The sequence below is a fragment of the Crocuta crocuta genome, unplaced genomic scaffold, assembly GCF_008692635.1.
Source record: "Crocuta crocuta isolate KB4526 unplaced genomic scaffold, BGI_CrCroc_1.0 scaffold282, whole genome shotgun sequence".
NCBI lineage: Eukaryota > Metazoa > Chordata > Mammalia > Carnivora > Hyaenidae > Crocuta > Crocuta crocuta.
In genome coordinates, this window is record NW_027529174.1 from 8,297,652 (window position 1) to 8,312,307 (window position 14,656).

The 14,656-nt window shown below is 34.6% G+C and overlaps 1 protein-coding gene across 1 annotated transcript in view; it reads left to right on the forward strand.

Moving 5' to 3' along the window:
* Positions 1–13,967, forward strand: part of GABRA2 (gamma-aminobutyric acid type A receptor subunit alpha2) — a 128,532-nt gene extending 114,565 nt beyond the window's left edge. The window contains exon 10 of the mRNA XM_077757825.1: positions 11,791–13,967. Coding sequence (XP_077613951.1) covers positions 11,791–12,087 — 297 coding nt within the window. The 3' untranslated portion in view covers positions 12,088–13,967. The remainder of the gene's footprint in view (positions 1–11,790) is intronic.
* The last annotated feature ends 689 nt before the right edge of the window (positions 13,968–14,656 follow it).

Consider the following 14,656-nt stretch of genomic DNA (forward strand, 5'->3'; position numbering starts at 1 on the left):
AGTCATACAGATTTCTTTTAAAGTATGCTTTTGCCTGAAATCCTTTAGGAGTGCTTGTTGTAGTAGTATTTCTGTTGAAACCACTCCCTAGCATCTGCTGAGCTCTGACTGTGTGTCAGTCACTGTGCTAAGTTTTTTTACATATGTTCTATCATGTAATCTTTACAACTTTATGACTAGCGTCTCTTTTTAATTCTCACTTGTCTGATGAAGGGACTAAGGCTTAGTGAAGTCATTTACTTGCCCAATCTCACAAAACTGGTTAGTAACTCTGTGTGACTGCAGATCTGCCCATGAAGTTCATGCTCTTAAGTACCACACTGCTTTATAATAAAGAGATTTGGAAAAGAACGTGACCTTTAACTTCACCTGTTGTAGAATCTCAGGCCCTATCAGTGGATTGAGTTACTCTTCACATACCCCCATTGCTAATGCTTGGATAGAAAGGTTCAGTCACCATTGTTATCTCTTACATGGTGTATGAAATAAGTACTTAGGTTCTGGAAGGCTTAGAAATTTTAAGTTGCTCATGTAGTCTATGAGAATTACTTGTTTTTAAGGGTAATTTCTTTGGGAATTATTGGTGTCCATTTTTAGGTTTCAAGTACTAAAGCTAGTGGAAGTTTTGAGCATTAATATAACATCTGTTCCCTTTCTTATTTAATGGATTATTATTCATCTGCATTAAGAGGAAGTTTTGGCTGTATCACAATGAGATATGAAGTATTCTTAATAGTTAGGTTCTACTTGGAAGGCTTTTATTTTTAGCAATATATCTATTAAAATCCTTCTTCCAGTAAATTTGGAATAACATACTTGATGATTTTACTTCTTTGTCAGTTATTTAAATATATTTTTTTTCACTTCTAGGACCATATTGCAATTTAAACATATAAACAGTTGATGTTACAACTTAAAGTCTTGCTTTTTTTTCTAATTTCGTAAACTGTGTAAGTTTTAATAAGTACTGGTTTATTTCATTTTATAAGCAATGTTTTGCATACTGACAGCCACTGAATAAATATTAGAGAGAATGTAATTAGTTTTTTATGCTTAACTTCTAGTTTATTTCAGTATTTCCATTACATTTTATTATTGATTTATGTTTTCATTTTCCATATAATGTACTGCTTTTTCATTGTTATCTATGCAATTACTTCTTTTTAGTTATATTGGTTACACATGCACTTTCATACTAACTTTTTTTGAAGATGAAATGCCAGAAGCGTTAATAAATGCCAGACATGTTTATAAATATGTCACCAAAGATAAATGGTGGTTTGTGGTATAAATACTCCATATAGATATTCATTGATATGTCATTTTTAATGTGATGAGGTTGCCAATCAAATTGACACTGATTTAGCATATCAAATAAAATACTTTATCCCTGAACTTGGAAAATAGAAGTACCTAGAAATGCAAAATTGCATTCTTGATGATGCATTCTGAAAGCAGTAACCTAGTACTGAGGAAGGCTGGATTGAAGTTAAACCACATATCAAATCACACAGAGCAAAGATAAATCTAGGACAAAATCATTGCTGTTCCCATCTGATCTGCAGGAAAACAGCTAACAAATTTTATATTATTTCAGTTCTAAGTAGTTGAAATTCAGCAGTTAAGTTAAAGGGAACATTGTATCAGGCACGTTGCTTGTTCTTACTCACCTTTCTGTAGCAAGGCATGCCAAGCACAATGACAGCCACTTACTAGGTAGGCACTTAAGAATTTTTTGGTTGAATAATCAATGAGTTTCTTTTATGAAGTCTGCACATGTAACACCAATGAGAAAACTTCTTTGCCTTCATGGAAAGAATTTTAAAATTTTACAATGGTGAATTTATCAGTGGGTACTCAACCCAATTCAAATTAATTTTGGGAGTTGCTCCTTAAACCTAGCTTGGAAATAACCACATCCTTAGTAGTGAAAGGAAATCAGGCAGAATGCACAGTAGCAGTAGTGGCACATCTGCCTGAAAAATGATTTCAGTGTCCTTTCCAGTTTTATCAGACTAGAACAAGCTCTGCTTTTGAAGTTGATATCATAAGTAAATGCAGCTAAATGGTCTGTTAACTAAAAGAGCCTATGAATAGTTCTTAAACAGTTGTAAACTGTCAAATATTAATTTGCATCATAAGAATAATGACTCAAAGATACATACCACTAGGATATATTTGAAAAAAGAAATATGTATTTAATATACAATTTATATGTAGATTACACTCTGGTGATTTTAAAGTTAGTTTTTGCAAATACATAAATCCACTCAATTCATATTCAAGCTATATTTGAGCCCTCTGCTAGAAGACATAGCCTACGATGCCTTGTGATCTTGGACATGATGTTACACCACTTTGAGCCTCAGGTGTGAATCTAGATTACAAAATCCTGTCACTCTAAAATTGCAGTGCTGGATCAACTGTTCCAATTCCAGTTGTTATTCCTTTCCATACACAGAACGTATCTTATGAAATTCCCCAAGTTCTTCTGGAACCTTCCCTCCTATCCAACATTCTTCCACTTGCCTAAGACTAATTCTTCCACTCCAGCTCTTAATCTCTTTCTTTCTTGTTATTTTCTCAACATTGAAGCCATCAATTATTATTTTCTTCTCAATTCATCAAAGCCATCTTCTCCTTTACAGCTGCCTCCTTCTTTTCAGTAAAGAGTATGCTTAATATGTTTCATTTACCATAGAGGCAGAAACAAAACTCTCTCTAAAGCCTGTGTCACCCATTCCCACCACCCTCAGATTCTGCCATCTTTTTCTCCATTCAAGCTTTTTGAAAGTCTTGCTACAATGACTATGTTCTCACTTTCAATTTAATTTTCAGCCCACTGTAATCTGATTTCCTTTCCATTTATTGCCCTGTAACAGAAGAACACCAATAACCTCCACATTTTCAAATCAGATAATAATTTTCATTTTCCTCAAGGGATCTCCATTCAACCCTTGAATATTGTGCTTCAGAGCTCCATTTCAGGCGCAAGTCAGCAGCATTTCTTTAAAATAAAGCTTAGAATATCAACTTACTGCCCTCAAAGCTTGGCACCCACCTATTCATTCCATTCCAAGAGTCCCTGCCCAAGTTCAGAGCAGATACAGTCTCCCTAACATTTGCTTTTGTTTATCCCCAAAGATAGTCATTGGATCTTATTTTATTGTTTTTGTTTTTACTATTCACTATGTGATTCTCACTTTAAGGGTTGTACTCATAATATTTGTGGGAATATCTGCAACACTATGCAGTGTCCACCCATTTACTGTCCCCAAGTAGATAATCCTACTCATCTTTGGCACAAATGTCAATCTTCAGGAAATTTGTGAACCCTGCAACCCCCTAATGATTCAGTCCCATTTAAGTATGTATAGTACCCTTATTTTTTGCATTACATCCTTTATTACAATTTGTAATGGTATATAATGCCTCATCTCCTTCACTGATCATTATAACATGACCGTGTTTATTTCAATAAATCATTCACCATTGGCTCTTTGAACTGGGTCTTGGATATATTGGTTAGTTAGCTCATGCCTTTATCTCACCTTCCATAGTTATTATCTATAACTGTACCCCATACCTTTCTTTTAAGTTCTAGGATCATATATCCAATCTATTCCCTAGGCATTTCTACATGACTCTACTATCTCAATCTTTACATATTATTTTTCAAAAAAAAATAAAACAAAGATAAAACTTTCTAAATTGATTTTGTATCTTTCCCTTGCCCACATTTACTTTCTTTAATCTATGGCAAAACCTAATCTTATATATCAACAACTTGGAAATATCCCTTAACATCTAAAGTGTCATCACATGGTGCCTATTTTCTTGTCTTTGGCATGGACTATGCCCTTGCTATCTTTTATTTTGAGTCTCTTTATTTCTCACTATCTCTAATCATGTCTCCCTCTAATCCATTCTCTACATTAGTTTTAGGATCATCTTTCTAAAAATCTGATCATTTCATTTTTCAACTCTTTTTTTTTTTATGTTCTTATTTATTTCTAGGAGAGAGAGAGAGAGAGACAGCGTGAGCAGGGGAGGGTCAGAGAGAGAGGGAATCACAGACTCTGGAACAGGCTCCAGGCTCTGAGCTGGCAGTCAGCACAGAGCCCGACGCGGGGCTCGAACCCACGAACCGCGAGATCATGACCTAAGCGAAAGTCAGACGCTTAACTGACTAAGCCACCCAGGCGCCCCTCAGCTCTTTAATAAGTTGTTGAAATCTTAATATTAATTGTTGAACTCTTTAATGATTTATTCAAGTTGGTTAGCTAATATCGTCCAAGTACATAGCTTTCCATATGTTTGTTTATGTGTTGAATAATAAGAAAATTACTATTGTTAATTCATTGTGCATACCACCATGTGCCTGGGACTCTCTCTATTAGAAATGAGAAACTACAGGGACATGTGGGCTGCTCTATTGGTTAGGCATCCAACTCTTGGTTTCGACTCGAGTCATTATCTCACTGACTCACAAGTTCAAGTTCCACATTGGGCTCTTCACTGATGGGGCAGAGCCTGCTTGGGATTCTCTCTCCCTCTCTCTCTCCCCCTCCCCCATTCATGCTCTATCCCTCCCTCAAATAAATAAATAAATAAATACAATAAGGAAAAAAAAAAGAAATGAGAAACCATAGGAATGGTCACATAAAGTTACTTACTCAAGATCACATCTAGTTAAGTGGTACATCCAAGACTGAACACAGATCTGAAGTTATGCTCATATTCTTCCTCTATCTAGCCATTATAAACTTCCCCAAATATCCATGCTGCTACACATCTCCATGACTTTAGATCCCTCTTACTAAATGCCCCTTCTTCCTTCTCTAACTGAGGAATTCCTACTTATTTCTTAATATCCATCTGATTTTATTTAATATTGAATCTTTCTAAATGAATCTAATTAACACCCCCTATTATCTGTCTACAGTACCTGACACAAATTCCTTTTGTGTGACCTTACCATATTATACTTTTATCATAAAATTGTTTTAGGAACACAATTGTGTTAGGAACACAATTTTATGATATAATGATCTAAGAGGATAATAGTATTGTCACACTTATCATTTTCTCCGCTATTACCTGGCATTATAGTTAACACACAATTTATTTGAATTAAATTTAAAAAATAAGTAACTTTTATCTCTTGATATTGATTCCATTTCTAAATCTGAGTCAATGGTTCCACACTAACCAAGAAAAGCATATTCTCTGGAAACACATTAGATATTAAATTACTTAAAACACAGACTTATTTGGGGGAACTGGGTGGCTCAGTTGGTTAAGCCACCAAATTTAGCCCAGGTCACGATCTCATGGTGCATGGATTCGAGCCCTGTGTTGGGCTCTGTGTTGACAGCTCAGAGCCTGAAGCCTGCTTCAGATTCTCTGTCTCCCTTTCTCTCTGCTCCTCCCCCACTCACACTCTGTCTCTCTGTCTCTCTCTCTCTCAAAAATAAATAAATATTAATTTTTTTTAAAAAAAAGACTTAGCAACATAGTATCCAAACTAACATGAAATGTGCCATTGTTTTGTGATTCACTCCATGCAATTCATAGAAAACATCACATTTCAAGTTTTTTCTTAATTTATTTGCATTTTTCAACATCCTGCCTTCTTCCAAAAGCATTTCAGGCAGTTTACCAAAAGAATGCATGTACTTAGACTATTACAAAATAAAACATAAATCGAAGTAGGATATCAGGATGAAGGAAAATAGAATGCAAATATGTCCACCGTTTGGGCCAGAATATTAGCTATAGTCCATAGTGAGAGGAGTTGAGCTTTAAATTCTGAGCTTCTTGGCTACCAGAGTAAACCGTAGGGTGGGGGGAGTTACTACTATTTAATAAAAAAATGGAAGCATAAATTTTCTTAGAGAAAATATTTTCCTACATGAATTCTTTAAAACAATATCATATGGGTTTTATATTAGGGAAAGCTGGGTACTGTTGAAAGTAATGTCAACATTTTCCCAATAAATGCAGTAATGAATTTCATATTGATGTTTCTTGTAGTCCCCTTCAATAAAAGCTGAAGGCATTACATTAACATACAACTCAGTGAAGGCAATTCTTCAAGGAGCTAAGCTAATATGGTCCAAGTATATAGCTTTCTCATGGCCCAATTTAATCCAAGGAAAGACTTTAGAGTACTTAGAGAAGTGGATGGACTGTATAACCTTCAAACAATCTTCTGTAAGTATCACTTTTCTCAGCGAGGATGGTTAGCAGACAGTTAACAAAAGCATTACCTGACCCAGGAGCATGTTGTTGCTTTATAAGAAAAGGGCTTGCTAGTAGCCACGATGACTTTAAAAAAGCAACACGGTATATAGAAAGAGCATAGATCTGCCACTTTGGCAACCTTGGGTTTTTTCCAAAGTCTATCTTATTTAGTGTTACATTTATGAGATCTCCATTTCTTTATTCTAAGGACAATCTCTGCAGTTCTTTCCAATTCTGAAGCCATGTGCTTATGATTTTTATTCATATCCCAGGTCACTATCCTAACAGATGTCTGTATTTTGGCAAGAGCATTTCCTCAAGTTACTAACACAATATTTTATCTAAGACTCTAAGGAAGCTAAGACTGGTTTGCTCCATGGTGTAAGACATTTTGATTTCTACAATCAAGAATTTTCCAGACTTGAAATTTTATATATATTCAGACATTCTAATGAAGTGATAAACTCAGAATATTCTGAATCCTATAAAACATTGTTTAAAAATAGAAAATGTAATTAGAAGGTGTTATATTTACTTTTCATTCCACTTCAGTTACACCATCAACAAATTCTATAGCAGCATATTTTACTCTTTTTTCCCCCAAATAACGTGTAAAAACACATATCTACTGATTATGTGATTAGCCATATTTTCCCCTTCCCACTTATACAAGTCTCAATTACAAGCAGAACAACTTCGACAAACATGTGGAATAGTAAAATTGAGGACTTTCAAGACATTTACATAATAGAATTATAGAACACACTATGGGAATCTAATTTTCATGAATCTCATAAATACAATATTCTATAAAATAACTTTATATGTTTATTTAATATAGTATATTTTCTAAATATATATCTTTTGTCACACTGATCATTCTAGTACAGTCATTCATGATAAAGCAAACATTTTTTGAGCCTCTTTTGTACCAGGAACTATGCTAGGAGCTGTGCATTACATAGTCTATGCTTTCAAGGAGCTTAAAGTCAAGTGGAAGAAAAAAAATAAATGAAAAAAGTATACATGCCATTATAGAGACAAACACTAGTGGAAGCCCATGGAAAGAGTAATTATTGCAATAAGAAGTGATGTTTCAATACATGTGATTTTGAGCTGAATCAGTATAAAATGGATCTAACTAGGGGAACAGCATGGGTTGATTATCAGTTCCTAGCTCAATTGTGGTATCCTTCACAGGTTAGAGAATAAAGGAGGGTGTACAGAATTAGGTTGGGAGTGAAAGTAACCTGTAATAATTTCTGGATATTTTGTGTTTTAATTACCTATGGACCATGTAGATAAAGAAACCTAATGAAACATAATGGGTGATAATTCTGGTAAGAGGTATTATGTCAGTCGTCTGTGTATTGGTAGCAAAAGCCATTTAAGAGTCACTTACAATTAATAGAAAATAGCAGTGTCAGTTTGTTGTCATTTCCACCATTCTCTTCTGTTTGGTTTCATTCTTTCTATTTAACATTGTTTTCTTTACTTATATTTTCAGCCATTCCTGGCCTTATTCTAATGAAGTGGCCTCCCTAAGAGACCTAAGGCAAGAATTCAGAATGTTAAAATAAGGCTATGAGAAATTAGGTAGTGTGAACTATCAGAGCTTGACTAATTCCCAAAAGAAACAAAAACATTATATAGGGATGTGAGCATTAAAAAAAAAAAAAAGTCTCCGTTGGGATGAGCACTGGGTGACATATGTAAGTGATGAATCACTGAATTCTGCTCCTGAAACCAATATTGCACTGTAGGTTAAGTAACCAAAATTTAAATAAAAAATAATCTCATGGCAGTTAGTACTGGTTTAAATAGTAAATGCAACCATAGACTCCATTGGACTATTTCTCTTAAAAGATCTGAGGGTCTGAGGGTAAGCCAAGGGTCACTTCCAGTCACTTTACTGGATAAAGTAAAGTTAGTCTGGAAAGGTCAAAATCATTGGCCCAATACTAGTCTGCTTATAGTCATAGTCTGCCTTTATCAAAGGCTTGCATGATATTCAAAGAAGATTTATAATATAATGTACCCATCTGGTTCTTTTTAATGGAAGTTAGTAATGAAGAGGGCAAGGTAATATCTTCTAGTAATAGCCTAGAGTACTAATATTTTTTAGTACTATCAGTAGCAGATCTATGAATTACAAAGAATAGTAATAGAATATATTGTATATGTGGACTTTATATACTCTGCTTTAGCAGATCTAAGAACTGGAAGTCAGCTATGAATTCAATAGTATTTTTTCTCTGTCTACATGATTTTAATTTTAAATAGATAGGAACATTTGCTTTACTATATATTTGTGATTATTATTTTCAAATGAATTGAGGGGAGTTATTTTATCCTTTTAAACAAGATTTTATAAGATCCGAGCCAGAAAGGCTTTACTGGGCTATGGCCAGGAATTGAGAAGGTTTAGTACCAGGAGGGTGCCCTGCGCTTCATTCAGTGAAATGGTAAGAACTTACAGGTGCTAACTCCTGGGTTTTGACTAAAGATAGTACTCATGATGATTGCACTTTTGCCGTTGGTATTGGTTCTGAAAATAATCAAGTTTCCAAGTTCCTAGAGAACATTGTGAAGCCAAGCTGTCATCTTGTCAGGTACTAAGCTTGCCTCTAAACTTCATACTTCTATTCTGAAATTGAAGCCAGTCTTTGAACAGTAAGAGAAAAATAAGATGAAATTTTGTTCTTAGTAGTTAAGTCAATAAAAGTTAAAAATATACATTGAAATTATTTCTAACTGCTTATGATACTATCCATAGTTTTAGGGAAAAAAAAAACAGCAACATACAAAAATATTCAACGGAGATATTTGTCTGGTACATTCTGGGACAGCCCTTCTGGGTGTTCACAGACAATATTTGTTCAGGTTGGCCAGAGTATCTATTCTGATTTGTTAGTGCCTCTGCTTCAGAGTTTGTTAAATAATTTAGCATCACCTGTGGGTTTATATACACTCAACAGGTATTATGTCAGGCAGGAAGGGTGTTGGTGAGAGTACAAAGTCTATCTGTAGACTCTTCTTGCAACAAAGGACATTTACATTTATGTTTCCTTTTCAAAATGTCTAAACCCTGCACCATAAATCCTGACCTAACTTAAATGTCCCTCTTCCATGACACCTTTTTGGGATTCCTCCAAACAATGTTTATGTATTCTTTTAAAGGTATAAAGTATATTATCTGTACATCTTGTAAGCCAGTAATCAAGACTTTGTAACTGAGTCATAACCATTTCTACTCTCCGCTAAGAGGCTGTACTTTCATTGTGCTTTTAACATTCATTTGTCCATTTAATTCTCATAGTAGTTCATTATGGCTTTGGTATAATTATCTCCCTGCTTTCAAACTAGAAGCTGAAACAGGTAGAGAGGTAGAGTTTAAAGAATATTCTCATGGTCAGTCCAAATTCTTTATGATCTCTAGGTATATTTGAAATAATGATAATATACATACTTTATGGTTTAAAGAGTCTTTTTAGAAGATTGACCTCATGATATAAATTAGGAATTTAGGAAAGAATGTACTCCCAAGTTTCAAACACCTTCTTCAAGAGAAATATTACATAGTGTGATATTTAAAGCAGAGGTTTAGAAGTCACACATATCTGAGTTTTTGTGCTTTTTCAGCCACTTAACAGACAGGAGACCTGGTTATGTCACAAAACCTCTTTAGCCTCCAGTTTGGAATTTGTAACATGGGGTTAGTAATTGGACTTACCACCTACCCAGTAGTGAAGTTTTTCACAAATAATGCTATCAGTCTTAACACTCAACCTGACACATCTTAGTGTTCAGCAGGTGTTATCATCTCGCTATCAGTTATATTCTTGGGTTTGCCCCTGCACTGGTAACACGGGAACTGCATGTGCCATTACAGAAGAAAAGCCGTTTTAGCTTTCATAAAGGTAGACCTTCAACCTTTTTCGTTTTATACTCCAGCCAGGTCTGGAAGAATGCCTCATAAGCTAGGGATAGAGAGGAAGGAGAAACCTGGTGTCAGTGAAGGACAGGAAATCCAAGCCTGTTTTCAGATCTTCTGGGCTTCCCGAGAACCTTTCTTATCTCATTCTACCTGAATATTTTGAGAATTCTTAATTGAAAATAATTGATAATTGAAAGTCTATTCTAGGCCAATTGGTCTTCTACATCTGTTGATTTACACTCTTCAGTGTTTTGGATAATTCATAGCTGGCTCAATTTTGTTTTCATTTAGATAACTAAGAAGACATTTATATTAGATAGAAATGCAGGTAAATGTTATTGATGTTTCCAGGTTCATAAATTCAGCTGCATATTATGTGCCTACCTGGTAGAAGGCATCATGTAAGTGTAAGTTTATAACGGTAAACAAGACAGAAATAGCACCAGACTTTACTGAACTTAGATTCTAATGAGAAAGGAAAATGTCAATCAAATAATCACACTAGAAAGAACTTACACATTTTGAAAAAATGCCACGATAGACATAAACTGAGTGCTGTGAGGAGTGCATATGGGCAAAAAGACTGTGCTAGATAGAGTGGTTGGGAAAGTCTTTTTGAGGACTAAGCCTAACCAGGACCAAAGTATGAGAGAGGACTGATGACATACAATGCAAGATGGAAGGAAGGCAATCCAAGTTAGGGAGCAGCATGGCCAAAGGGACCAAACAAGGAAGTATTTTGAAAACTTCAAGTTATTCTATGGGACTGGTATATGACAAAGAAAAGAAGCTATGGTAAGTAGTATTGATTTTATTCTCAGTACCATGAGAGTATATTTAAGAGATTTAAGGTGAGGAGTGACATGATCCCATTTATGTCTTGAAAAAAGTCCCCATGGCTACAGTGTGTCTAATGATTGGATGAGGTCAAGCCAAGCTGGGAGAGCACAAAGCATTTAATTTGGTCTAGGCAGGAGATAATTGTAAACCAGATTACAGTGGGTGGGAGCAGAACTGAGGAATATGAGGAGAAGGAGTTTGTGGATGAGCTAGGCAAAAAGCAAAATTTGTATTTTATCTTTCTTTTATGTTTTTAGTATTTATTTCACTGCTACCTGTGTATGGTTAGTTTACCACCATATGAGTAAAGCATTTGACACAAAGGAGAGAAATGCTGTTACCTAGTTAAAGAAGATAAGTTTCTTTGTTCAGAAATTGAGGTCATATGTTGTAGATGATTATTTCTCTTGTCAAACTATTTCTACATTCCATTTATTCATTCACTCATCCTTTCAACAAATATTTAGATAACTACTTGTAAGACTCAAAATGTTGCATCATTCATTAAATTTATGGTTTTGATTGTTTCCCGTGTAAACAACAATAACATAAAAAACATGGTTCTCCAGGAATATGGTATCATTGATATTACTCTGGGAATTTCCTCATGGTTTTAGGACTCCTTTTGTTTATTTTCCTAAAGTTGATTTTTCTAATGGATAATGATGTTTATCAAGATGCTTTCCTGCAGAATTTGAACTGGAGTTTGGAAAATGTTAAGTGGCAGGCTCAACCCACATTCTGTTAATTCTTGTATTTCTCAATAGAAAAAAGAAAAAGCCTCTGTCATGATACAGAACAATGCTTATGCGGTGGCTGTTGCCAATTATGCCCCGAATCTCTCAAAAGACCCAGTTCTCTCCACCATCTCCAAGAGTGCAACCACACCAGAACCCAACAAGAAGCCGGAAAACAAGCCAGCAGAAGCCAAGAAAACCTTCAACAGTGTTAGCAAAATTGACAGAATGTCTAGAATAGTTTTCCCAGTTTTGTTTGGTACATTTAATTTAGTTTACTGGGCTACATATTTAAACAGAGAACCTGTATTAGGGGTCAGTCCTTGAATCTAGACATGGGTTATCTTTGGGATGTATAGGAACATAAACTTTGTTTTGCTATGTACAGTCTGACTAATAACTGCTAATTTGTGAACCAACATGTACAGTGTGTATATAGCTATATAGCTTACCAGTAGACCTCTAATGGAGACACGCATTTGCTAACTTGTGGAACTACAGGCAGAAAGCACCCCATGCCCAAAGAGCTATTGCCTTTTTTAAAGATTTACCCTAGGAACTCGTTTAAAGTGGATTTCACATGACCTAATTTATTTCCTACTGTTCTAATTGTGATGAAAATGGGGATCCTCTACCACACTTTCTGAACTCTTCTGATTTAAGTCTTACATGGGACTATTTTGTACTGTTGCCTAACTATAACATAAAATAATGTCATCATTCCAAGATGAACTCTTGTAAATCATAGAACGTTGTATCTGCCACATCAGTTCCCTTCCTGAGTGCTCAGAATCCCTGCTAGTGTAATTGGAAGCTTTAGCACACATCAGAAGAAAAACTAGAGATCTGAAATCAGCTTTTAATTACTCTGTATAGCATCTATAGCACATATAACAGCATGACAAGCTCAAATAGTTACGAGTCACTCTTGACAGAATGTTAATCATGCCTAGAATTTAATAACTATCAGAATGTCACGGCCATTACATTTTAGTATCAGAGTTTATTTGAAAGTAACATTGAAATCCTACAGATTACTTTCATCATTGGAAACTACCTTAAATTAAAAACATAAAATAAAAAAGACAAATGTGTCTTACTCTCTCCAGGTATGTGTTGTATTGAAATCGATCAGCTAAATTTTCTTGGTGCTGGAGACTGGAAAAACCGTCCAGTTTGGCTGCTGTGGAACAACATTCATACTGGATTAGAAACTTGTGCCAAAAACTCCCCCTGATGAGAATTCATAGGTGTCACGGTATCAAGATGAGCACTTATAAGATTCTCTTCTTTCCTGTTTACTGCAAATTTTGCCTTAAGGCTTCTTTTCATTAGGACACAGAAGCCACTAATTACAAAGGAAAGGGCAGTTAATTGGCACATTTTTCTGTCTTGAAGCAGTGCTTTCAGATAAGAATTATGTAAATCTGCTTTTGTAAATTGCAACTTTAAATTTCATGGACTCAAATTTACAACAGCTTTGTATACCAGAAGAGGTTTTGGTAAGAGTTGAACATTTTTAAACAGAAACTTTAAAGCATCACCAACAGATTGTGGATTAGTTCACATGCACAAATATAAACACACACACACACACACACTAATTAGAATGCACACACAAAACATAGCTAAATTAGAAACCACAATTTTCAATTTTTTATAATTACTAATTATTAATGGGTAAATTTCATTTTTCTTTTAATATTTAAAATATACTCTCTATGCCCCGGAAATACGTTAATAGAAGTTAACAATTGTGTGTCATGCCTCGATTTAACATTTTTGGCAAACCCAAAATCCTTTTGACTCACATCTACATTAGCAGTTATTAGTTGACTTTTACTAATAGATACACCTTTATGATGGTGTTTTTGTAGAAACATAAGTAGTCAAATAGTGGCATTTCTTGCAGTTTTGTACAGTATTTCAGTATAGTGCATAAATAAGTATGTTCATAAAATCAATAAAAGAAGTATGGAAATAAGCAAAATCACAACACAAATTGCTCTTCCTTTGCCTCGTTTAAATTTATTTTTTCATTTTCTTTGTTTTAACGTGATTCTATTATGTGCTTTGCATGACTGTATTAATACCAAGGTCACAAATGCATCTTATTAATAGAATTTGCCGTGAAGACAGGCTTGACGTTAAAAGTTCCCTCACAAAAGGTAATCCATAATCCATAATAAAATAAAATTGTTACATGAGCTAATAAATGTATTTCTTTAATTCCCTTCCAATTACAGCTTCTTTGTCATGTAAATAGTTTCAACATATACACTTTATTCATACTTTGAATGGAAGATATCCTATTTTCCTACACATTTTAATATAACATAGATCTTCTGTAGAGTTTAGGGGAGTGTATGAGTCTGAGAAAGTGCATCATGCTTGAAGGCAAGCAGTAAAAATGCTTTGTATGGTATGCATTACTAGACACTTTAAAAGCATTGCTCTTGTAAGTTCTACATTTTCCACTTAATATCTGACTCTAAATTTAAAATGTATAAATATGTACATATGTAAAAAATAGTTGTAAATAGCAGTTTCTGTAAGACAACAGAAGAGACCCATCTTTACCTTTGACAAAGGGCTGCACCTACATCGATGGCACTAGTTTTACTAAAATTTATGGTAGAGTGGCCAGAAAAATTACGCTTGTTAGTCTTGTTTTTAGTTTTAATTGCCAAAATCCTATTTGAACCCAATAATACCCTGACAGTTCAGATCTTCCGATGATGTGGATTGGGATTTTCAATTATTTCTCTCACGTCCGTGTATTTTTTTACTCACTTCTTCAACTTTTGAAGTTTAGATAAAGGGAACTTTTGCTGTTTCTGGAGAGAGAGAAGGCACTCCGTGGAAAATTATTTTAAATTATAGAATCATAGTGTTT